General features: G+C 47.7%; 2 protein-coding genes across 2 annotated transcripts in view; both read left to right on the top strand.

Annotated features, from left to right (window-relative positions):
• Positions 1-18,310, top strand: part of LOC143956400 (uncharacterized) — a 33,244-nt gene extending 14,934 nt beyond the window's left edge. The window contains exon 8 of the mRNA XM_077466614.1: positions 15,825-18,310. Within this exon, the coding sequence (XP_077322740.1) occupies positions 15,825-16,437 (613 nt within the window). The 3' untranslated portion in view covers positions 16,438-18,310. The remainder of the gene's footprint in view (positions 1-15,824) is intronic.
• On the top strand, positions 10,185-13,828 carry LOC143956378 (oocyte zinc finger protein XlCOF29-like). The gene is made up of 3 exons (XM_077466598.1): positions 10,185-10,243; positions 13,026-13,145; positions 13,354-13,828. The coding sequence occupies exons 2-3, from the start codon at positions 13,068-13,070 to the stop codon at positions 13,618-13,620; spliced, it is 345 nt and encodes a 114-aa protein (XP_077322724.1). The 5' UTR covers positions 10,185-10,243; positions 13,026-13,067; the 3' UTR covers positions 13,621-13,828.
• Positions 18,311-23,860: the final 5,550 nt, after the last annotated feature.

Raw genomic sequence — 23,860 nt, 5'->3', positions numbered from 1 at the left:
TATGTTCTTAATGTTGTTTTTTTTAAATGTGATACAATAAATGTTTTTTTGTTGTTGTTTTGTTTTTAACCCCAAGTGATATTTTTATTATCTATCTTTTAAAAAAAGGAAATACAGTTGTGCTCATAAGTTTACATACCCTGGCGGAATTTAATGATTTCTTGGCCATTTTATAGAGAATATGAATGATAACACAAAAATGTTTCTTTCACTCATGATTAGTGTTTGGCTGAATTATTATTATTATCAACCAACTGTGTTTACTCTTTTTAAATCATAATGGCAACAGAAATTACTCAAATTACCCTGATCAAAAGTTTACACACCCAGTGATTTTGGCCTGATAACGTGCACGCAAGTTGACACAAAGGGGTTTGAATGGCTACAAAAGGTAACCATCCTCACATGCGATCTGTTTGCTTGTAATTAGTGTGTGTGTATATAAAAGGTCAATGAGTTTCTGGACCCCTGACAGACCGCTGCATCTTTCATCCAGTGCTGCACTGACGTTTCTGGATTCTGAGTCATGGGGAAAGCAAAAGAATTGTCAAAAGTTCTGCGGGAAAAGGTAGTTGAACTGTATTAAACAGAAAAGGGATATAAAAAGATATCCAAGGAATTGAGCATGCCAATCAGCAGTGTTCAAACTAATCAAGAAGTGGAAAATGAGCGGTTCTGTTGAAACCAAACCACGGTCAGGTAGACCAACTAAAATTTAATCCACAATTGCCAGGAAGATTCTTCGGGATGCAACAAAAAAAAAGCACAAATAACTTCAGGTGCAATACAGGACTCTCTGAAAACATGTGGTGTGGCTGTTTTAAGATGCACAATAAGAAGCGGTGGACTGACCATTAGGGCACTGCCCGAGGTCCCCATGCCACTAAGGGGCCCCATCAGGGTTGCCAGCCTCAATAAAACCAGGGACAGTATGTAAAAATCTGTGTTTTGTTTAAAAATCCCAAGATTCTAGCTGCCCCGTCTCTCCAGTACCTTTTCAGTGTATGTATGTGTATTCTGTGTGTGTATATTGTGTGTCTGTGTGTGTATACTGTATGTGTGTGTATACTGTGTGGCCCCCATAATCTATTGCCTTTGGGCCCCATAATCTCCTATTGCCTGAAGGCCCCATAATCTCCTATTGCCCAGGGGCCCCATAATCTTCTCCTATTGCCCGGGGGCCCCATGAGTTGTCAGTCCGCCCCTGACAATAAAGAGGCACTTGGAGAAAGATGGGCTGCATGGTCAAGTCGCCAGAAGAAAGCCATTACTACGCAAATTCCACAAAGTATCCCGCTTACAATACGCCAAACAGCACAGAGACAAGCCTCATACCTTCTGGCACAAAGTCATTTGGAGCGATGAGACCAAAATTGAGCTTTTTGGCCACAACTAGGGATGAGCCGAACACCCCCCGGTTCGGTTCGCACCAGAACTTTCGAACGGACCCCAAATTTGCACGAACGTTAGAACCCCATTGAAGTCTATGGAACTCGAACGTTCGAAATTAAAAGTGCTAATTTTAACGGCTAATATGCAAGATACTGTCCTAAAAAGGGTTTGGGGACCTGGCTCCTGCCCCAGGGGACATGGGTCAATGCAGAAAAAAGTTTTAAAAATGGCAGTTTTGGCGGGAGCACTGATTTTAATGATGATTAAAGTGAAAAAAAAAGTGAAATATTCCTTTAAATATCGTGCCTGGGGGTGTCTATAGTATGCCTGTGAAGTGCGATGTGATTCCCGTGTTTAGAACAGTCCCTGCACAAAATGACATTTAACGGAAATAAAGTCATTTAAAACTGCTTGCGGTTTTAATGTTATATCTGGTTCCTGCAATATGGTTTAAAATCATTGAGAAAAATGGCATGGGTAGCCCTCCCTGCCCATTACCAGCCCCTTTGGGTCTTGTACGCATATTAAGGGGAACCCCGTACCCATTTAAAAAAAAGGAAATACGTGTGGCCCCCAGGCCCTATATACTCAGAACAGCAGTATACAGGCGGTGCAAACAAGGCAGGGAATGTGTAGGTTTGTTGTGTTAAGTTGAATCTGTTTGTAATTTTCAACTGGTACATTTTTAAAGTGTAGCTCCAGTCAAAAAAACTATTTTTAAGCTTTTTGGAAAACATAGGGAAGGGTTATCACCCCTGTATAATTTGTTTTGCCGTCCGTCTTTTTTCATCTCACTTGCTGTTGTCTCCTTCCGTTTGCAAGTAGGAGACATTTGTAAATTGGATGTTTGAAAGTAGGGGCCTGCCCTATATGCTCTGCAGAAATGGCGGAACAAGGTGTTGGTTTTGCCACAACATTGTAAGCCCTCAAAGTGACTCTTGGTGGGCGCTGGAGCGCCCTGCTGTGAACGATTATATCAAGAATTGTAATTACATGCCATTGTTGAACAGTGGTAGAAAAATTTACCTTTGGTGGTTGTGGTGCTGGTGCCACAACACTATAAGTCCTCACAGTTACTCTGGGTGAGCACAGGAACGGGCCCTCCTGTGAAATATTATATCAAGAATTGTAATTACATGTCCCTGTTAAACAGGGGCAGAAAAATGTGGCCTTAGGCACTGGTGCTGGCGCCACGACACTGCAACCTCTCCCATATACTCTAGTTTTAGTGCAGGAATTAGCCCTGCTGCAAAGCATTGCATCAAAAATTGTAATTAAACGCCCCTGTTAAACAGGGGCAGAAAAATTGGGCCTTAGGCACTGGTGCTGGTGCCACGACACTGCAACCTCTCCCATATACTCTAGTTTTAGTGCAGGAATTAGCCCTGCTGCAAAGCATTGCATCAAAAATTGTAATTAAACGCCCCTTGTCATGGTTATGCAATAGAGTTCGTCTGCTTACCTGTCTCCATGTGTTCATTTCTAGAGACCAGCTGACCCTCACCTGACTGCTTTTATAATCCATCCTCTGGCATGGCTCCATCCTAGTTCCTATCAGAGAGCTCTATATTAACCTGTGCACTGCAGGCCAGCCCTGCTGATCAACCTTTGTGTGTTAGCTTCCTGTTTCCTCCGTGTGCTCTGCTACTGTTTTCCGTTACTGACTTTGGCGTGTCTTGACTATCCCTGTTTGCCTGTGATCCTGACCTTTTGGCGTGTCCCCGACTATTCTTGTCTGCTTGTGGCCCTGACCTTGGCTTTGTCCCTCACCATCCGTATCCTCCTGTTGCCTACTGTGGGTGTGAGCTGGGGGACCCTGGGGGTCGCGACCTGGAGTCAGTTGCAGCCAAGTCCATCCTCACCACTAGAGGCGCTGGTGAACACCTGCTGGCTCTTAGACTCCACGCCCCAGGGAATCTTACGCTCTAACCTCTGTCCCCCGTCTGCAGCAGTCAGCCGTAGGGTCCACAACCTTGTGGTGCACTCCTGATCCCTACGGTGTGCACCTGTCACCTCGCCTCAAGGTGACCTGACACCCCTGTTAAACAGGGGCAGAAAAATTGGGCCTTAGGCACTGGTACTGGTGCCACGACACTGCAACCTCTCCCATATACTCTAGTTTTAGTGCAGGAATTAGCCCTGCTGCAAAGCATTGCATCAAAAATTGTAATTAAACGCCCCTGTTAAACAGGGGCAGAAAAATTGGGCCTTAGGCACTGGTGCTGGTGCCACCACACTGTACTCTAGTTTTAGTGCAGGAATTAGCCCTGCTGCAAAGCATTGCATCAAAAATTGTAATTAAATGCCCCTGTTAAACAGGGGCAGAAAAATTGGGCTGATGGCATCACCCAGAACCAAAAATGTTCTTCCAACATATCAGCGGAGGAGGAAGAGGATAGACAATCAACATAACAGGACAGTCACTCAGCATCAGCATAGGCAGTCTTGAAGGGATGTGATGTGTCTTGAAGGGATGATAGGCAGTCTTGAAGGGATGATAATAAAAAAATTATTCAGTTACATCAGCTTCAGGTGCTTGGTAGCTGTGGGTGATCCAAGACTGATTCATCTTGATGAAGGTCAGTCGATCAACTGATTCAGTTGACAGGCGCATCCTGTGATCGGTAACAAAGCCACCAGCAGCATTGAAGGTGCGTTCCGAAAGAACGCTGGATGCAGGACAGGCCAGTAGCTCAATTGCATACTGTGCAAGCTCTGGCCAGTGATCCATCCTCAAGACCCAGTAAGCCAGAGGATTTTCGGTGGGAAAGGTGTCCAAGTCTGACCTTGCCCCTAGGTATTCCTGCACCATGTAAATCAGACGCTGGCGATGGTTGCTGGAACCGATCATACCTTGGGGCTGCGGACTAAAAAATTGCCTGAAAGCATCGGTCAGACGGCCACCTTCTCCACCGCTCCTTCTGACCGATGCCTCAGCAACACGTTGTCCAGGACCAGGAGTTTGTAACCTCCCGGTCTCTGGAAACGCATTGCACAGACCTTTCTGCAAGGCCTCCTGGAGATGTCTCATCCTCTGCTCCCTCTGCGATGGCAAGATAAGGTCGGCAACCTTACCCTTGTACCGTGGATCAAGGAGAGTGGCCAGCCAGTAATGGTCCCTCTCCTTGATCCGAAGAATACGAGGATCCTTCCGCAGGCTTTGCAGGATCAGGGAGGCCAGCGTAGGTTAGCTGAGGCATTCGGTTCGGAGTCCTCTGGGTCACTAAGGACAACATGATCCGCAGCTACCTCCTCCCAGCCACGTACAAGTCCACGGGTTTCTTGGGACTATAAATCATCCCTACAAGACTGCTGCTGATGCTGAGTGCCAGCCTCCACCTCCATGCTTACACAATCATCCTCCTATCCTCCTCATCCTCATCCTCTTCCTGTGTGATGGGTGGCACAGCAGGAACACTGTCTGGATAAAGGGGGCCTTGAGAGGCAAGGAAGTCCTCCTCTTCCTGCCTCTGTTCTGCCTCAAGTGCCCTGTCCATTATTCCACGTAGCGTATGCTCCAAGACGTGGACAAGAGGTACAGTGTCACTGATGCATGCACTGTCACTGCTCACCATCCTTGTGGCCTCCTCAAACGGTGACAGGACAGTGCATGCATCCCTGATCATGCCCCACTGGCGTGGTGAGAAAAAACAAGCTCCCCTGACCCTGTCCTGGTGCCGTAGTCGCACAGGTACTCATTGATGGCCCTCTGCTGCGTGTGCAGCCGCTGCAGCATGGCCAACGTTGAGTTCCACCTGGTGGGCATGTCACATATAAGGCGGTTCTTGGGCAGGTTCAACTCCTTTTGGAGCTCCGCCAGCCGAGCACAGGCATTAAATGATCGGCGGAAATGCACACAGACTTACCTGGCCTGCTTCAGGACATCCTGTAAGCCTGGGTACCTGCCCAAGAACCGCTGCACCACCAGGTTAAGGACGTGAGCCACACAGGGCACATGGGTCAGTTGTCCCTGTCGGAGGGCGGAGAGGAGGTTGGTGCCATTGTCGCAAACCACCATTCCTGGCTTAAGCTGGCGTGGCGTCAACCACCTCTCGGCCTGCCCCTGCAGAGCTGACAAAACATCCGCCCCAGTGTGGCTCCTGTACCCCAAACAAATCAGCGCAAGCACGGCATGGCATCGTTTTGCCTGCGTACTTGCGTAGCCCCTGGAACGCCTACGGAGCACCGCTGGTGAGGACAGAGCACTGGAAGAGGCCATGGAGGAAGAAGAAGAGGAGGGGGTGGAGGAGAGAGGTGTGTCACAACCAATAGTAGCATTTTGGAGGCGTGGTGGCGGAACAACCTCCAACACTACTGCACCTTGTCCTGCATCCTTCCCAGCTGCCAGAAGAGTGACCCAATGGGCCGTGAAAGACAGGTAACGTCCCTGTCCATGCCTGTTGGACCATGAGTCAGCGGTAATATGCACCTTACCGCTGACCGCCCTGTCCAGCGAGGCAAGGACATTGCCTTCCACATGCCGGTAGAGAGCCGGAATCGCCTTCCGTGAGAAAAAGTGGCGTTTGGGGACCTGCCACTGAGGAACCGCACATTGTACAAACTCACGGAAGGGGGCCGAGTCTACCAACTGAAAAGGCAGCAGTTGAAGTGCTAGCAATTTAGCCAAGCTAGCATTCAACCGCTGGGCATGTGGATGGCTGGGAGTGAACTTCTTTCGCCAGTCCAGCAGCTGGGGCAGGGACATTTGCCTGCTATAATCGGACGTGGGTGTACTGCTAGCAGAGTGCCCGGAAGCACTTGGCTGTGACACACCTAATTCTACACCTTCATTCCTCTCAGAGCAGGTTTCAGAGAGGACTGAAGGTCTAGTGGGGTTGGAGATCCCAGCTGATGAGGAGCAAGGAGAGGTCCGCTTTGTTCTTTGGTGTGGGTCTTTGAGGTACACTTGCCAACGAGCTGCATGGCAGGTCAACATATGTCTGGTCAAGCATGTGGTGCCCAAGCGGCTGATGTTTTGGCCACGCGAGATGCGCTTGAGACATATGTTGCAAATAGCAGCGGTGCGATCTGATGCACTCATCTCAAAAAAGGCCCACACCAAAGAACTTTTAGAATAACGCGCAGAGGCAGCGCCCTGCACAGGCGGAGCTCTGCGGTCTGATTCAGTCGGTGTGCTGCCCCTAAGCTGGCCCCCGGAGGGCATCCTGCCTCGTTGGACATGTGCCTCCTCCTCCTCCTCCTCTCTCCTACCAGGCACCCACGTGGAGTCAGTGCCCTCATCATCCCCTCCCTCTTCATCGCTGGAGCAAACCTGGCAGTATGCTGCAGCTTGTGGAACATGACTGCCAGATTGCTGTCCTTCTTGAGCATCCCCTCTTTCTGCATTCACGCTACTGCCTTCCTCTAGCTGAGTATCATCATCAGAGCCTACAAAACACTGGGCATCCTCCTGGAGCATGTACCCAACACTGTGCTCAAAGAGTTCAGGAGACTCCTCAGGAGGACATGGTGGGTCTAGGGAAGGAGTCACTGATGATGACATTGAGAGGAGGGAAGACGATGCGTTGGCAGCTGCTTTGCTATTACCCTGAGCCTGGGTGAGAGAGGATGAGGAGGATGAAGAGGGCTTGGTCATCCACTCTACCAAGTCGTTGGCATGTTGCGGCTCAACATGTCTAGCTGCCGAAAAGAAGGACAAGCGTGTCCCATGGCCACGTGCTGATGATGACGATGCACCGCGTCCACGACCAGCACTGTTGTCTCTAGACACAGAGCCTGCTTGCCCTCTTTTATGGGCTTCCGCCTGTCTGCCTCTCCTTGCTGGCCTTCCAGACATGGTAATGGCCTGAAGGGAGTTGAGAAAACCAGCAATTGGGTAGTGTATATTGTGCTGGAGGCACACACAACTTCCACTAACTCCTGCAGATGGCTCAAATAGAGAAAAGCTATGTAGGTGGATATAGCGGTGTATACTGGGTTCAGAGCACGCAGACAGCACGCACAATCTCCTAACGCTGACTGCAAGCTCTATTTAAAACGAGCAAGATAGTTAGCTATATAGGTGGATATAGCGGTGTATACTGGGTTCAGAGCACGCAGACAGCACGCACAATCTCCTACCGCTGACTGCAAGCTCTATTTAAAACGAGTAAGATAGTTAGCTATATAGGTGGATATAGCGGTGTATACTGGGTTCAGAGCACGCAGACAGCACGCACAATCTCCTAACGCTGACTGCAAGCTCTATTTAAAATGTGCAAGATAGTTAGCTATATAGGTGGATATAGCGGTGTATACTGGGTTCAGAGCACGCAGACAGCACGCACAATCTCCTAACGCTGACTGCAAGCTCTATTTAAAACGAGCAAGATAGTTAGCTATATAGGTGGATATAGCAGTGTATACTGGGTTCAGAGCACGCAGACAGCACGCACAATCTCCTACCGCTGACTGCAAGCTCTATTTAAAACGAGCAAGATAGTTAGCTATATAGGTGGATATAGCGGTGTATACTGGGTTCAGAGCACGCAGACAGCACGCACAATCTCCTACCGCTGACTGCAAGCTCTATTTAAAACGAGCAAGATAGTTAGCTATATAGGTGAATATAGCGGTGTATACTGCGGTCAGGGCACGCAGACAACAACCACTACAGAAGAGCAAGAACGAAAAATCGGCCGATAACGATCGGTGTATACTGTGTTGAAGGTACACAGAACACCCACTAACTGCTACAGACGCCAACACACTACACAAGGCCGCCATGCTGGCGGCCTTATATAGTGTGGGGCGTGTACTACACAGCCTAAACTATGATTGGCCACAGGCATCCTGCCTGTGGCCAATCATGGCTCTCCTCGCTCCCGGCGCTGTGATTGGCCAAGCATGCGGGGTCACAGTGCATGCTTGGCCAATCATGAGCCATCAATGCACTGCAATGGCGCAGTGCATTGTGGGCCGTGAGCGCCACACGAATTTGGCGCGAACGGCCCATAACGTTCGGAATTCGCCGTACGGGCGAACAGCCGATGTTCGACTCGAACGCGAAGCTCATCCCTAGCCACAACCATAAACATTTCATTTGGAGAGGAGTCAACAAGGCCTACGATGAAAGGTACACCATTCCTACTGTGAAACACGGAGGTGGATCGCTGATGTTTTGGGGATGTGTGAGCTACAAAGGCAAAGGGAATTTGGTCAAAATTAATGGCAAGATGAATGCAGTATGTTATCAAAAAATACTGGAGGAACATTTGCATTCATCAGCCAGGGAGCTGCGCATGGGACGTCCTTGGACATGCTAACATGACAATGATCCAAAACGCAAGGCCAAGTGGACCTGTCATTGGCTACAGCAGAATAAAGTGAAGGTTCTGGAGTGGCCATTTCAGTCTCCTGACCTCAATATCATTGAGCCACTCTGGGGAGATCTCAAACGTTCCGTTCATGCAAGACAGACCAAGAATTTACAGGAACTGGAGGCTTTATGCCAAGAGGAATGGGCAGCTTCACCATCTGAGAAGATAAAGAGCCTCATCCACAAATACCACAAAAGACTTCAACCTGTCATTGGAGTTAAAGGAGGCAATACACGGCATTAAGAACTGGGGTATGTAAACTTTTGATCAGGGTCATTTGGGTAGTTTCTGTTGCCAATATGATTTAAAAAGAGTAAACACCGTTGATTGATGATAAATGGCTTCAGCCAAACACTAACCATGAGTGAGAGAAAAGTTTTTGTGTTATTCATATTCTCTGAAAATGGCCAAGAAATCATAAATTCTGCTGGGGTGTGTAAACTTATGAGCACAACTGTAAATTGTATGAAAATAGAGGAATTCTAAGAAGTCCTCACAAAGAGGATACCTTTGCACCAAACTGTAGCAATAGGTGGGCAGATCTGCCAATATGTGGACAACTGGTTTCCTTTATATTATGTTTTATTTTGTCATAAAAAGAAGTAAAAAAAATATCCATTGGGAGTAAAGATCCACCACAAAGAGAAATCTGACGTGTTTCAGCCTTTAGTCAGTAATTTCAAGGCTGAAACGCAACGGTTTCTCTATCTGGTGGATCTTTACTCCAAATGGATATACACTAAAGTCAAAAAGTATTGGGACGCCTGCCTTTACACGCACATGAACTTTAATGATATCCCAGTCTTAGTCTGTAGGGTTCAATACTGAGTTGGCCCACCCTTTGCAGCTATAACAGCTTCAACTCTTCTGGGAAGGCCGTCCACAAGGTTTAGGAGTGTGTCTATGGGAATGTTTGACAATTCTTCCAGAAGCGCATTTGTGAGGTCAGGCACTGATGTTGGAACGAGAAGGCCTGGCTCGTAGCCTCCCCTCTAATTCATCCCAAAGGTTGAGGTCAGGACCAGTCAAGTTCCTCCACCCCAAACTCGCTCATCCATGTCTGGAACAGGAAGGGGCCTCAAAGTTTGTGCAAATGAAGAAAGTGTGATGGACAGTACGCAATCGTTAATATTTTTCCCCCAAAGATGGACTCAGCTTTTTTATCATCTTGCTCACTGAAGTTGCACTTTAACCCCTTCCCGCCGAACGTAAAATATTGAAACAATCGCAATTTTATTCTCTAGATTCTCTGCTAAAAAAAATATACGTAATGTTTGGGGGATTCTAAGTAATTTTCTAGCAAAAAATACGGATTTTAACTTGTAAACACCAAATGTCAAAAATAGGCTTAGTCGTGAAAGAGTTAAACGAGGTAGGCTGCAAATTTTATATCAACAAGAAGGAGATCCTAGTTGTCGGCGGGTGGGACACGCGCACAGGAAGTGATGTATTATAAAAACAGGAAGTTCCGGGTGAGAGGTGAGTCGGGAGGAAGTAGAGAGGAGACATTGCTGGAACTGGCAGCAGAGGAGGTAATAAGATCTTATTTTATATTTACACCCAATAATCCCCCCGTCATGTCCGTCCTCTTCCTCCATATCCTTTTATCTCCAGCATTTCGGTGCACACAGATGTAGTTAGAAGAAAGGATCAGATAGTTGCAGCTCTTTTTATTCATCGGCAATGTTACACACAAGATAATAAGTAAAGCCTAGCGCACGCTATTCGGAAGTCGAAGAACGATCCTAAGTTTTTGTCCTTGTTTCCTCTTCCCATGTTTGAAAATGGAGAATGCCATTAATGGTATGAATATTCTTGAATGACAGAGGACAACCTTCCATGTAGGTAGCCTCGGTCTATATCCAGTCTGCGGTCGTGCACTTTGTTTTTTGATCATGCCCGTTACTCGTTTGATTCTTATGGGATGATAACTAAGGATGAGCTCGGGCGTGTTCACATGGTCCACGTGCAGAGCCCGCCAGGAAGTCGGCGCAGCGCTGCGCTAATCACAGGCAGTGAGACATTGCCCAGACGTGCGACTGCAGAGATCGGGAAATGTCTCACTGCCTATAATTAGCACAGCGCTGCGCCGGCTTCCTGGTGGCTCTGCACGTGGAGTCTGCGAACACACCCAAGCTCATCCCTATTCTGAATACAGGTGTTTTCATATAATGTGTACTGGGCTTAAGGATGAGCTGAACATACTTGGGGTCAGCTTGAGGCAGGTTCACAAAACATGATATGTTTGGGTGATGATTGTGAGCTCCACTGAAGTCAATGGAAGCCTGATGTTAAAGGACCAGAATGGCCACTGTCTAGGCCAGGGGTCTCCCCCATCGCTGACTTGAGACTTAAGACTGGGGCGGAGATTTACCTTCCATCAGGACAACGACCCTAAACATATAGCCAGAGCTACAATGGAATGGTTAGGGAAAGGGGTAGTGCATGCCCCATTGTTGACTTGAGACTTAAGACTGTGGTGGAGGTTCACCTTCCAGCAGAACAACGACCCTAAACATACAACCAGAGCTTCTAAGGAATGGTTTAGATCAGGGGTCTCCAAACTTTCTAAACAAAGGGCCAGTTTACTGTCCTTCAGACTTTAGAGGGGCCTGGCTGTGGCCAGTGGGAGTACAAATTGTCCTGCCATCAGTGGAAGTAAACAATGCATCTTCATTATTAGGGGATGGAACAGTGCCTGCCCCATTGTTGACTTGAGACTTAAGACTGGGGCGGAGGTTCACCTTCCAGCAGGACAACGACCCTAAACCTACAGCCAGAGATACAATGGAATGGTTTAGATCAGGGGTCTCCAAACTTTCTAAACAAAGGGCCAGTTTACTGTCCTTCAAGCTTTAGGAAGGCCAGTCTTTGGCCATTGGGAGTGGACATTGTTCTGGTGTCAGTGGGAGAAATAGTGCCTCATTGTTGGTGTCAGTGGGAGAAATAGCGCCCCGTTGTCGGTGTCAGTGGGAGGAATAGTGCCCTATCGGTGGTGTCAGTGGGAGGAATAGTGCCTCATTGTTGGTGTCAGGAGGAGGAATAAAGCCCCATCATTGGTGTCAGTAGCATAAATTATACCCCCATTGTTGGTGTCAGTGGAAGGAATAGAGCCCCATTATTGGTGTTAGTATCAAGAATTATGCCCCATTGTTGGTGTCAGTGGGAGGAATAGTGTCTTGTATTAGTGGAAGAAAAAGTGCTTCAAGGGCCACAGTTTGAAGACCACTGGTCTAGGCTAATGGGCAAGGGATTGCCAAACAAATTATCACTTCTACAGGATGCAGAAGAAGCCCCCCCCTTCCACGCACCGCCTTTACCAAGATCTCCTGTACAATTGGGGAGCCCTGTACCGCCACCGATTTGGATTCCCAGTGCACTCGAAGGGGAAGAAGGTACATCGTTACCCACCTGCCCTCTGTGATGCAAGAAACCGCAGACAACGAGGATGTAGTCACTTCCGGTTTCTGTTTTGATATTTACAAGCCGTTACGAATTTGTAAAGCATCTCGGATCTCAGTTTAATTAGATGCTTTGGTGGGCAGAGGAAAGATCTAACCCCAGAGACCTCCAGCTAAAGCTTTGTTAAGTTTTCAATGGAGAAGGAAAGGTTTAAAACCCCTATATCCCAAATAGGCCTTTTTTTTAAGTCACATCCTATTTAGTTTGAGGTTGAAGCTAATCAAAGTGAAATCTCTCCAACCAGAACTCAAAAAAAATCTCGAAACTTGAAAATCTCAATAAATGATCTAATGCTTCTCCAGTTGATCCAAACCTAAAAGAAAAGGTTTTGGTTAGAGTTGGGCCCCTTTCACACATGCTGATGGTATGTCCGTATTTCATCCATCCGTTTGCGGATGAAATACGGACATCCATTCATCCCTATGGGATAGCGGGTGTCTGCGGATGAGCATCCGCAGACACCCGATTTCGTCCGCCTCCGCAACAGTCCGATTCTGCAGACGGAGGAAAATCCTATTTTTCTATCCGTCTGCAGAGCGGATCGGACGAACACGGACACACGGTCCGTGCTCGTCCGATCCTCATAGAGGAGAACGGAGAGCTGACAGGGCGGTCCCCGCACAGTGTGCGGAGACCGCCCTGTCCGCAGCCAGCTCAGCGGGGACAACGGAGCGATCCCCGCTGAGCGAGCGGATCTTCACGGGGCGGATCATTACTGATCCGCCCTGTGTGAAAGAGGCCTTGTACTTTCAGTCAAATTCCTAAATGAGGCCTATAATATAGAATAAGGTGTCAGAACTCTGTGCCGACATTATTCATCCAGATAATTCTCAGTTTATTATCCGTCTACAGAGAGGAGAGTCCTGTATAGATCACATGACCACATAAAGAGGAATGGACAAAGATCAAAGTCACATGACTGAGAAGATATTGGACCTCACCCTGGAGATCATCTACCTGCTGACCGAAGAGGTGAGGAGAATTCTGGGAGGTCACATGACATCACTCATATCTCTATTAATAAAACACAGACCTGACTGGAGAGGTGAGGAGGATTCTGGGAGGTCACATGACATCACTCTTATCTCTATTAATAAAACACAGACCTGACCGTAGAGGTGAAGAGGATTCTGGGAATCTGTAATAATATTAATAATTGTTACTTTTTCTCTGTAAACAGGATTATAAATTAGTTCAGAAAACATCTGGTGATCCATTAACACCCAGCAGCCGTCTTCCCAGGACATCACCCATCACAGTGCCTCCACCTCACTGCCTGACAACAGAGGTAACCAGTGCCAAGAAGATTCTAGAAGTCACCAAGAAGATCATTGAGCTGCTGACAGGAGAGGTGAGCTGTGCCGGGAATTCTGGGACATTATCCAGTAACAGACAAGGGATGTGTCTGGATGGTGACTGTATCATTGTGTGTGTCAGGTTCCTATAAGGTGTCAGGATGTCACTGTCTATTTCTCCATGGAGGAGTGGGAGTATTTAGAAGGACACAAGGATCTCTACAAGGACGTCATGATGGAGAATCAGCCGCCCCTCACATCACCGGGTAAGAGGAGACTTTATTGTAAAGGAGAGAGCAGTACGGAGGCTCCACCTAGATCCCCCATCATCTGATAAACACATAGAAACAATGTATTCAGTCAGTGTGTGTGTTCCCTACAGATGGATCCAGTAATGGGAACCCACCAGAGAGATGTCCCCATCCTCTGTATTCCCGGGATTCCACACAGGAAGGTCACACCATCCCTCACCAGGATCGAGTAGGTGGTACTGACCATGTAGACCTAATAACTTATTCTAAACTTTAAGATAACAGTTTTATATGTAATCTTTTTTTCTTTCTCCAAATCTATATTATCTTATTTTGGGTTTTAGGATGAAGAACTGAAGGACATCAAAGTTGAGGTTAAAGAGGAGGAAGAAGAGACGTTGGTGAGTGGAGATCAGCAGTCTATGGAGGAAGAGGAGATGATTAAGAAGAGTAAACAGGAGGAATCTTCTCTTTATATTAACACACGTAAGTAATAAGCTCTAAACGCATGAACAGTTAACATTAAGTATAAAGTATGTTAAACTGTTGTCAGGGTATTTATACCGAAATATTAAACAGTATTATATTTGCGGAAATAAGTAAGAATCTATGATTTAGGAGATTTCCACGTATTTCCACAAATCAACCAAATAACTCAAATTCTGACACTGTTAAATGTTTTTTTTTTTTTTTTAAATCATGTCCATCGAATTCACCCAACCAAAATATTGGCATTTGATCCATGGGAAGGGATCCCAAAAGGTTATCAGAGATCTCCCCAGGTTAACCGTCTACAATAATCTTTCCTAAAAATATTATTAGCCATTTATAAATATTTTATTTAGAAACAATGATACTGAACACCATATGAAAGGTCCATCTCCATTCCTCAATATAATGTCATGTTCCCAACAAATGAGGAGGAGATACTGAACACCATATGAAAGGTCCATCTCCATTCCTCAATATAACGTCATGTTCCCAACAAATGAGGAGGAGATACTGTACACCATATGAAAGGTCCATCTCCATTCCTCAATATAATGTCCTGTTCCCAACAAATGAGGAGGAGATACTGTACTCCATATGAAAGGTCCATCTCCATTCCTCAATATAACATCATGTTCCCAACAAATGAGGAGGAGATACTGTACACCATATGAAAGGTCCATCTCCATTCCACAATATAACGTCATGTTCCCAACAAATGAGGAGGAGATACTGTACACCATATGAAAGGTCCATCTCCATTCCTCAATATAACGTCATGTTCCCAACAAATGAGGAGGAGATACTGTACACCATATGAAAGGTCCATCTCCATTCCCCAATATAATGTCATGTTCCCAACAAATGAGGAGGAGATACTGTACATCATATGAAAGGTCCATCTCCATTCCTCAATATAACGTCATGTTCCCAACAAATGAGGAGGAGATACTGTACACCATATGAAAGGTCCATCTCCATTCCTCAATATAACGTCATGTTCCCACCAAATGAGGAGGAGATACTGTACACCATATGAAAGGTCCATCTCCGTTCCTCAATATAACGTCATGTTCTTTGGTGTATTGTCAGTTTTTTTAAAGAATTGAGGTGAGGGAAGATCCATCTGTATTCTCACACTGTGCAAACACTGTTATCAAATTTCATTAAACCTGTTGTGTTGTAGACCAACATCTATGGCTCATCAAAGCAAGGCACGAGGAATACTTGTAACATATATTCAAAAATGTATTTCCAACAGGTGGACACTATGTCTGGAATACCTCAGAAGGACATATGATGTCATCTCCAGGTCATAATGCAGAAGACATTGGTATTGCACAATATTCTCCAGGAGTAAATCCCATTACCCAAAGCACACCTCACAGGCCTCACTATCTGGAGAGAATTGATCCTGCCCATGTTGATGAATCTGCTATTCAATCACCTGCTGTTAATCCAGACGTCCTCCTGAGAGCTCACATTGTGGATAGACCAACATGTCCGTCTAATCCCAAAAAAGCTTCTTTAAGCCAAGAAGGTACTCACACAGGAGTGAGTTCCTTGTCATGTCCCGTGTGCGGAAAATCGTTCAATGAAAACAGAGCACTTCTTAGACACCAGAAAACTCACACATCTGAGCGTCCTTTCTTATGTTCAGAGTGCGGAAAGTGTTTTATTGAGAAAGGACACCTCCTTATACACCAGAGAATTCACACAGGTGAGCGCCGCTATTCGTGCTCAGAGTGCGGGAAAAGTTTCATTCAGAGAGGAGACCTCCATAAGCACCAGCGAAGTCACACAGGTGAGCGCCCCTATTCGTGTACAGAGTGCGAGAAATGTTTCATTCAGAAAGAAGACCTTCTAAAACACCAGAGGATTCACACGGGCGAGCGTCCTTATTCGTGTTCAGAGTGCGGAAAGTGCTTCAACCTGAAAGGAAACCTTCGCAAACACCAGAAAATTCACAATGGCGAACGCCCCTTTTCATGTTCAGTGTGTGGGAAATGTTTCATTCGGAACACTTCCCTGGTTAGACACCAGAAGATTCATACGGGTGAGCGTCCTTATTCATGTTCAGAGTGCGGGAAATGTTTCATCCAGAAGGGAGAACTTATTATACATCAGAGAATTCACACGGGGGAGCGCCCTTTCTTATGTTTCGAGTGCGGGAAATGTTTTGGCTATAGAAAAGCGCTTAGTAGACACCAGAGGATTCACACAGGCTAACAAGCCTGGCATATTGAGAGCATTACAAACATATATTGACGTTTTTCGGGATTCAATTATAGCAATATGGTTCTCTAAACAAAGAGCGCTGACTCGATCCCGCGCCCACAATGACAACATCATAGAACAAGCAAACATGGAAATTGAATTGCCAGGCCAATGCTACTTGGACCTCTTATTCCACTAAAAGTCAGAGTGACAATCCAATGAGTAACCAACGCGTTTCAGCATCCAAAAGCACTATACATGTGCACTGCCGAAAAATGTATTAGTTTTCAATTGCTGGCAACAAAAGTGAGTACACCCCTAAGTGAAAATGTCCAAATTGGGCCCAAAGTGTCAATATTTTGTGTGGTCACCATTATTTTCCAGCACTGCCCTAACCCTCTTGGACATGGAGTTCACCAGAGCTTCACAGGTTGCCACTGGAGTCCTCTTCCCCTCCTCCATGATGACATCACAGAGCTGGTGGATGTTAGAGACCTTGTGCTCCTCCACCTTCCATTTGAGGATGCCCCACAGAAGATCAATAGGGTTTAGGTCTGGAGACATGCTTGGCCAGTCCATCACCTTTACCCTCAGCTTCTTTAGCAAGGCAGTGGTAGTCTTGGAGGTGTGTTTGGGGTCGTTATCGCGTTGGAATACTGCCCTGCGGCCCAGTCTCTGAAGGGAGGGGATCATGCTCTGCTTCAGTATGTCACAGTACATGTTGGCATTCATGGTTCCCTCAATGAACTGTAGCTCCCCAGTGCCAGCAGCACTCATGCAGCCCCAGACCATGACATTCCCACCACCATGCTTGACTGTAGGCAAGACACACTTGTCTTTGTCCTCCTCACCTGGTTGCCACCACACACGCTTGTCACCATCTGAACCAAATAAGTTTATCTTGGTCTCATCAGACCACAGGACATGGTTCCAGTAATCCATGTCCTTAAGCCCCATACACACTATCAGATTTTCTGCTGATTTTTGTCTTCAGATTTACCAAAACCATGTAGTGCAAGGGCCTGACTGATTGTATACACATTGAAACTCCTAAGGTTTGATCTCATATTATATGGTTTTGGCAAATGTGAAGAAAAAAAAATCAGCAGAAAGTGTGTATGGGGCTTTAGTCTGCTTGTCTTCAGCAAACTGTTTGCGGACTTTCTTGTGCATCATCTTTAGAAGAGGCTTCCTTCTGGGATGACACCAATTTGATGCAGCGTGCGGCGTATGGTCTGAGCACTGAAAGGCTGACCCTCCACCCCTTCAACCTCTGCTGCAATGCTGGCAGCACTCATATGTCTATTTCCCAAAAACAACCTCTGGATATGACGCTGAGCAAGTGACCTCAACTGCTTTGGCTGACCATGGCGAGGCCTGTTCTGAGTGGAACCTGTTCTGTTAAACCGCTGTATGGTCTTGGCCACCGTGCTGCAGCTCTTAGCAATTCAGGGTCTTGGCAATCTCCTTATAGCCTAGGCCATCTTTATGTAGAGCAACAATTCATTTTTTCACATCCTCAGAGAGTTCTTTGCCATGAGGTGCCATGTTGAACTTCCAGTGACCAGTATGAGAGAGTGAGAGCGATAACACCAAATTCAACACACCTGCTCCCCATTCATACCGGAGACCTTGTAACACTAACGAGTCACATGACACTGGGGAGGGGAAAATGGCTAATTGGGCCCAATTTGGACATTTTCACTTAGGGGTGTACTCACTTTTGTTGCCAGCGGTTTAGACATTAATGGCTGTGTGTTGAGTTATTTTGAGGGGACGGCAAATTTACACTGTTATGCAAGCTGTACACTCACTACTTTACAAAGTGTAATTTCTTCAGTGTTGTCACATGAAAAGGTATAGTAAAATATTTACAAAAATTTGAGGGGTGTACTTACTTTTGTGAGATTGAACTATTAACTTTTATTTAACTAATTTGTCGAAATTCATTAAAAAACTAATTCGGAATGAAACGAATTGCACATGTCTAAAAAGCACCCTCTTTATCAGGGCTGGATTTAAAACAGCGTGAATGGGCTGGAGGTGAACTGGACCTTTTCTATTTATTTTTTTTGATTTTTTATTTTTTTTTCCCAGACAAATAAAATTACACACATTGGCACAACAGTGCATAAAAGGATCCATACGAGTAAACTGATACCCAAAACTCAGTATGCATTTATCAAAATATAATTTGTGCCTAATACATGACTACCAAATGCACTCCCCCAATCCCTACTGCAGAGCACCACAACACAACAAAGCCTGATAAGCATGATTTTTTTTGTCCCACCCCCTCCAAAACCCCCCCAAAAAATAAAGCTACAACCAGCCTTAACCTTGAAACAAAACAAAAAAAACAAAAAAAAAAAACTGATCAAAGAAACATCATCCTCCACCCAAGGTCTGTCAAGTGTGCGAAAACCCACAATAAACAAATCACAAAATGAAGTGTCCCAATTTGTCCCCTCTCGTAGACCTTCAACTATCCACCTCACCTTCTAAAGTGTTGGTGGAATCCACCCATCAGAAACAAAGCTTCCTGAATTTTTTTTAAAGGGGATCGCCCTCCGGCTTCGTAATATCCACATTAAAGGGGTTGTAAAGCTTTGTTTTTTATTTTCTAAATAGGTTCCTTTAAGCTAGTGCATTTTTGGTTCCTCCTCAGTGTCACGGCGAGGCGTGGTCGCGCCCCAAGTGGCTCTGGGTGGTATTGAACTAATGACTGTTTGTTCTTGCTCCTGTTACTTTACCTCTGAGCCACACCTCAGTTCTCTTCGGCCTGCTTTCCAGCCTGTGGCCAAGTACTGTGGCCAATTCTGTTTGTACCTGTCACTCTTGGATCAGCTGTGGCAGGTTACCTAATTAGCTGGGTATAAAGCACTGCTTCACTCTAAGGGCTTCGTCAGTTCATTGTCTCTTGTCACCAAAGGTACCAGTGGCGGCCCGCCCATAGGGGGCGCCCGGGCGCCGCCCCCCCTCCCCCAGGTGTAAAAAAAAAAAAGTTAAAAAAAAAAAAAAAAAAAAAAAAAAATGGGCCCTTTAAGACATAAAAAAAAAAAAAATGTCATTTAACAATTTGACATAGTGTACTGTGGCGCCGGTCACAGTGCACTATGAGAAGCGCCACGTCAATGCAATCACAAGATTGCATCCATGGCGCTTCATTTGCGGATTAAAAACCCGCCTTGCGGCGCACTGCAGAACGCCGACTGGCTTCCGCCCGTAAAATCACTGTGATTCTACGGGCGGAGCATTGTCATTCTTAGACAGGCACGTCACTTCCGGCTTTCGGCTGCTTTACGAAACCCGGAAGTGACGTCGGCAGCTCCGTTCCTCAGCCCGAGCGGAGCTGCAAGACAGGCAGGAGGTGAGTCAAGTCACCGCATAAAGACCTTAGTTTCTACTTTGTTAAATGTTCATGCATTTAACTGAATGAATGGAAAAAAAGCTTTCACATTTCAGCCAGAAAGGTTTCCCCAGGCCAGGCGACTTTTGCCGTGGCCAATCAGAGAATGAGCTCTGAAAGGGAAACTCCTCGCCAAATTTCTGAAAAAAAATTGGCGTGGGTTCCCCCTCCGAGAGCATACCAGGCCCTTAGGTCTGGTATGGATTCCAAGGGGAACCCCCTATGCCGAAAAAACGGCGTGGGGGTCCCCCCCAGATCCACACCAGACCCTTATCCGAGCAAGCTACCCGGCCGGCCAGGAAGGGGGGTGGGGACGAGCGGGCGGTCCCCCCTCCTGAGCCGTACCAGGCCGCGTGCCCTCAACATGGGGGGGTGCCTTGGGGGAGGGGGGGCGTGCGGCCCCCCCACCCCAAAGCACCTTGTCCCCATGTCGATGAGGACAAGGGCCTCTTCCCGACAACCCTGGCCATTGGTTGTCGGGGTCTGTGGGCGGGGGGCTTATCGGAATCCGGGAGCCCCCTTTAATAAGGGGGCCCCCGGATACCGGCCCCCCACCCTATGTGAATGAGTATGGGGTACAATGTACCCATTCACCTGTGAAAAAAAGTACAAAAAAAAAAAAACACAACACAGGGTTAAAATATTTTATTGCACAGCTCCGGGGGTCTCCCGTCTTCGGGGGTCTTCTCGCCGGACTCCTCCGCTATCTTCTTGTAGCTCTTTTGCTAGCGGAGGAGTCCGGCTTTCTTCCTCCCCGCCGGGCTCTTCTTCCGACTTCGGGGGTCTTGTCCCCCTCTTCGGTTCTTCTGCCGGGCCACCGCGCCTTCTTATAGCTCTTTTAGAGGCGGTGGCCCGGTCTTCTGCTGCCGCTGCCGCCGCCGCCGCCCGTTCTTCTTCTTCTTCTTCTTCTTCTTCTTCTTCTTCTTCTCCTTCTTCTCCAGGAGATGTTGCCTCGACGATCTCCCTGGCCGGAATGCCAGGGACGCGCTGCGCTGCCACTTTTATAGAAGAACAATGGGGCGGTGTCACATGGGTTGATGTCACATGGGTTGGTCACATGGGTTGATGTCACATGGCGACTGTGACATCAACCCATGTGACCAACCCATGTGACATCAACCCATGTGACACCGCCCCATTGTCCCTATATAAGTAACAGCACAGCGCGTCCCTGGCATTCCGGCCAGGGAGATCGTCAAGGCAACATCTCCTGGAGAAGAAGGAGAAGAAGAAGAAGAAGAAGAAGAAGAAGAAGAACGGGCGGCGGCGGCAGCGGCAGCAGAAGACCGGGCCACCGCCTCTAAAAGAGCTATAAGAAGGCGCGGTGGCCCGGCAGAAGAACCGAAGAGGGGGACAAGACCCCTGAAGTCGGGAGAAGAGGCCGGCGGCGAGGAAGAAAGCCGGACTCCTCCGCTAGCAAAAGAGCTACAAGAAGATAGCGGAGGAGTCCGGCGAGAAGACCCCCGAAGACGGAAGACCCCCGGAGCTGTGCAATAAAATATTTTAACCCTGTGTTGTGTTTTTTTTTGTACTTTTTTTCACAGGTGAATGGGTAGGGGTACATTGTACCCCATACTCATTCACATAGGGTGGGGGGCCGGTATCCGGGGCCCCCTTATTAAAGGGGGCTCCCGGATTCCGATAAGCCCCCCGCCCGCAGACCCCGACAACCAACGGCCAGGGTTGTCGGGAAGAGGCCCTTGTCCTCATCAACATGGGGACAAGGTGCTTTGGGGTGGGGGGGCCGCACGCCCCCCCTCCCCCAAGGCACCCTCCCATGTTGAGGGCACGCGGCCTGGTACGGCTCAGGAGGGGGGGGGCGCCCGCTCGTCCCCACCCCCTTTCCTGGCCGGCCGGGTAGCGTGCTCGGATAAGGGTCTGGTGTGGATCTGGGGGGGACCCCCACGCCGTTTTTTTGGCGTAGGGGGTTCCCCTTGGAATCCATACCAGACCTAAGGGCCTGGTATGCTCTCGGAGGGGGAACCCACGTCAATTTTTTTTTCCGATTACATAAGGGGTGTGTTTTATGAGAAGTGGGAGGGGCCAAAATGGTGGGCGTGGTCATGATGGGCGGGGTCTGGCGCCCCCCCATCCAAAAACTTCACCAGCCGCCACTGAAAGGTACCTGTGGTCAAAGTTACAGTGTTCCAAGACTGACCCCGGCTTCTGACCCTGGCTTGTATTTCGTTTATGCTGACTTCTGGAATCCCGGACAACGGCTTTCTTCGACCATCCCTTGGCTTTTCCTGTCAAGCCCCCGTGCACAGATTCACAGGGTGAGCCTACATCTCTGCACCATGGACTCTAACCTAGGTAAGCCCTCACATAATGAACTGACCACCATGGAGTCCACAGAGATGTACAGGATGCTCACCTCCCTTGCTCTACAAGTCTCCAGCCTGGGCCAAACCGTTGCTGAGTTGCAGCAGGAAGTCTGCATGTTTAGAGGCACAGTACGCCCAACCCTGGAACCTGTATGTCCGGAACCATTTGTTGTGATGCCTGAGAAGTTTGATGGGAATCGTGCATCATTCTTGACCTTAAGGCTCGGTTCACACAGGGGGCGACGCGAGGCGACACGACTTGCCGTGCCGCGACCTGACAAGTCGCCCCCGTTCTGTACTACGGAACCGTTCTAAGAGGAGCGACTCGAGTCGCTCCGACTTAGAAAAAAGGTTCCTGTACTAATTTTGGGCGACCCCGGGCGACTTGCATTGACTTCTATACAGAAGTAATTTGCAAGTTGCAGCTGAGGTCGCGGCAGGTCGCGGCGCGGCAAGTCGTGTCGCCTCGCATCGCCCCCTGTGTGAACCGAGCCGAGCCTTAGGATGGATTGCGAGCTGCTGTTTGCTCTTAAGCCTAGGACCTATGCCTCTGACTTTATAAAGGTTCGCACATCCATCAACCCGCTCACCGGGCTAATCAACATCTGGGCTTTTCAGCTATTACAGAAGAGGAGCCCAGTCTTGGACAGCTGGGAAGCTTTCATGTTTGCTCTGGACTCTTATATTTCTATTTATAAGAAAACCAGTGTTCCCAAGTCTGCTTCAAGTTCATGTGGCCTACCTGTACCCAGGGACAGGAATACCCTGTACAGATACGACTCCAAGCCATCCCAGTCCATGCCAATTTATATAGCCGTAACCCCTCAAAGCCTGGACAGTCCTGAGGTTTTACCTGCTCCTACCCTGGATGATGTGGAACCTATGGAGATCGGGTCCATCCGGCCCAAGCTGTCTAAGGGAGAGAGAGAGCGGAGGAGAGGCTGTGGACTCTTATCTCTCTCTGCCCAACTCGTCCACCCCGGCCAAAGTTTCAGCAAGTGGGTACTATTAGGATCCTTCATATTACCCCTGAATCTCTGCCTGCTATCCAGCTTGAAGTTCCTGTGCCTGTGTCCCCACTACCTCCTGACTGTACGTATGCCTCAAATGGCACCATAGTCCGTAAGCAGGACCTGAAGACGAAACAGCCTTGAGAGCGATGAAAGTCTCCCCAGCTTGAACATCTAAAACAAAGAAAGCCCAAAGGAAATAGGATGTTCCATGCTCTGAGGGCATTCCTAAGGTGAGGGAACTGTCACGGTCCCTACCGTGTCTTTTAGACGGCCAGGCGTGGTCGTGCCCCAAGTGGCTCTGGGTGGTATTAAACTAATGACTGTTCTTGCTCCTGTTTCTTTACCTCTGAGCCACACCTCAGTTCTCTTCTGCCTGCTTTCCAGCCATGCCTAGTTTTGCATAAGTACTGTGGCCAATTCTGTTTGTACCTGTCACTCTTGGATCAGCTGTGGCAGGTTACCTAATTAGCTGGGTATAAAGCACTGCTTCACTCTAAGGGCTTTGTCAGTTCATTGTCACCAAAGGTACCGGTGTTCAAAGTTACAGTGTTCCAAGACTGACCCCGGCTTCTGACCCTGGCTTGTTTTTCGTTTATGCTGACTTCTGGAATCCCGGACAACGGCTTTCTTCGACGATCCCTTGGCTTTTCCTGTCAAGCCCCCGTGCACAGATTCACAGCCCAGGTAGC

This window comes from Lithobates pipiens, unplaced genomic scaffold, assembly GCF_037356315.1.
Source record: "Lithobates pipiens isolate NorthernLeopardFrog02 unplaced genomic scaffold, aLitPip1_a1.2 Scaffold_35, whole genome shotgun sequence".
NCBI classification, from domain to species: domain Eukaryota; kingdom Metazoa; phylum Chordata; class Amphibia; order Anura; family Ranidae; genus Lithobates; species Lithobates pipiens.
Note: the sequence above shows the minus strand (reverse complement) of the source record. Positions and strands in the feature narration are given on the sequence as shown.

Bases quoted from the DNA above. Each gene is read 5' to 3' on its own strand.
- LOC143956378 (XM_077466598.1), top strand. From the start codon at position 13,068: ATGGACAAAGATCAAAGTCACATGACTGAGAAGATATTGGACCTCACC. The intron at 13,146-13,353 runs GTGAGGAGAATT...CTCTGTAAACAG, and splicing joins TCTACCTGCTGACCGAAGAG to GATTATAAATTAGTTCAGAA.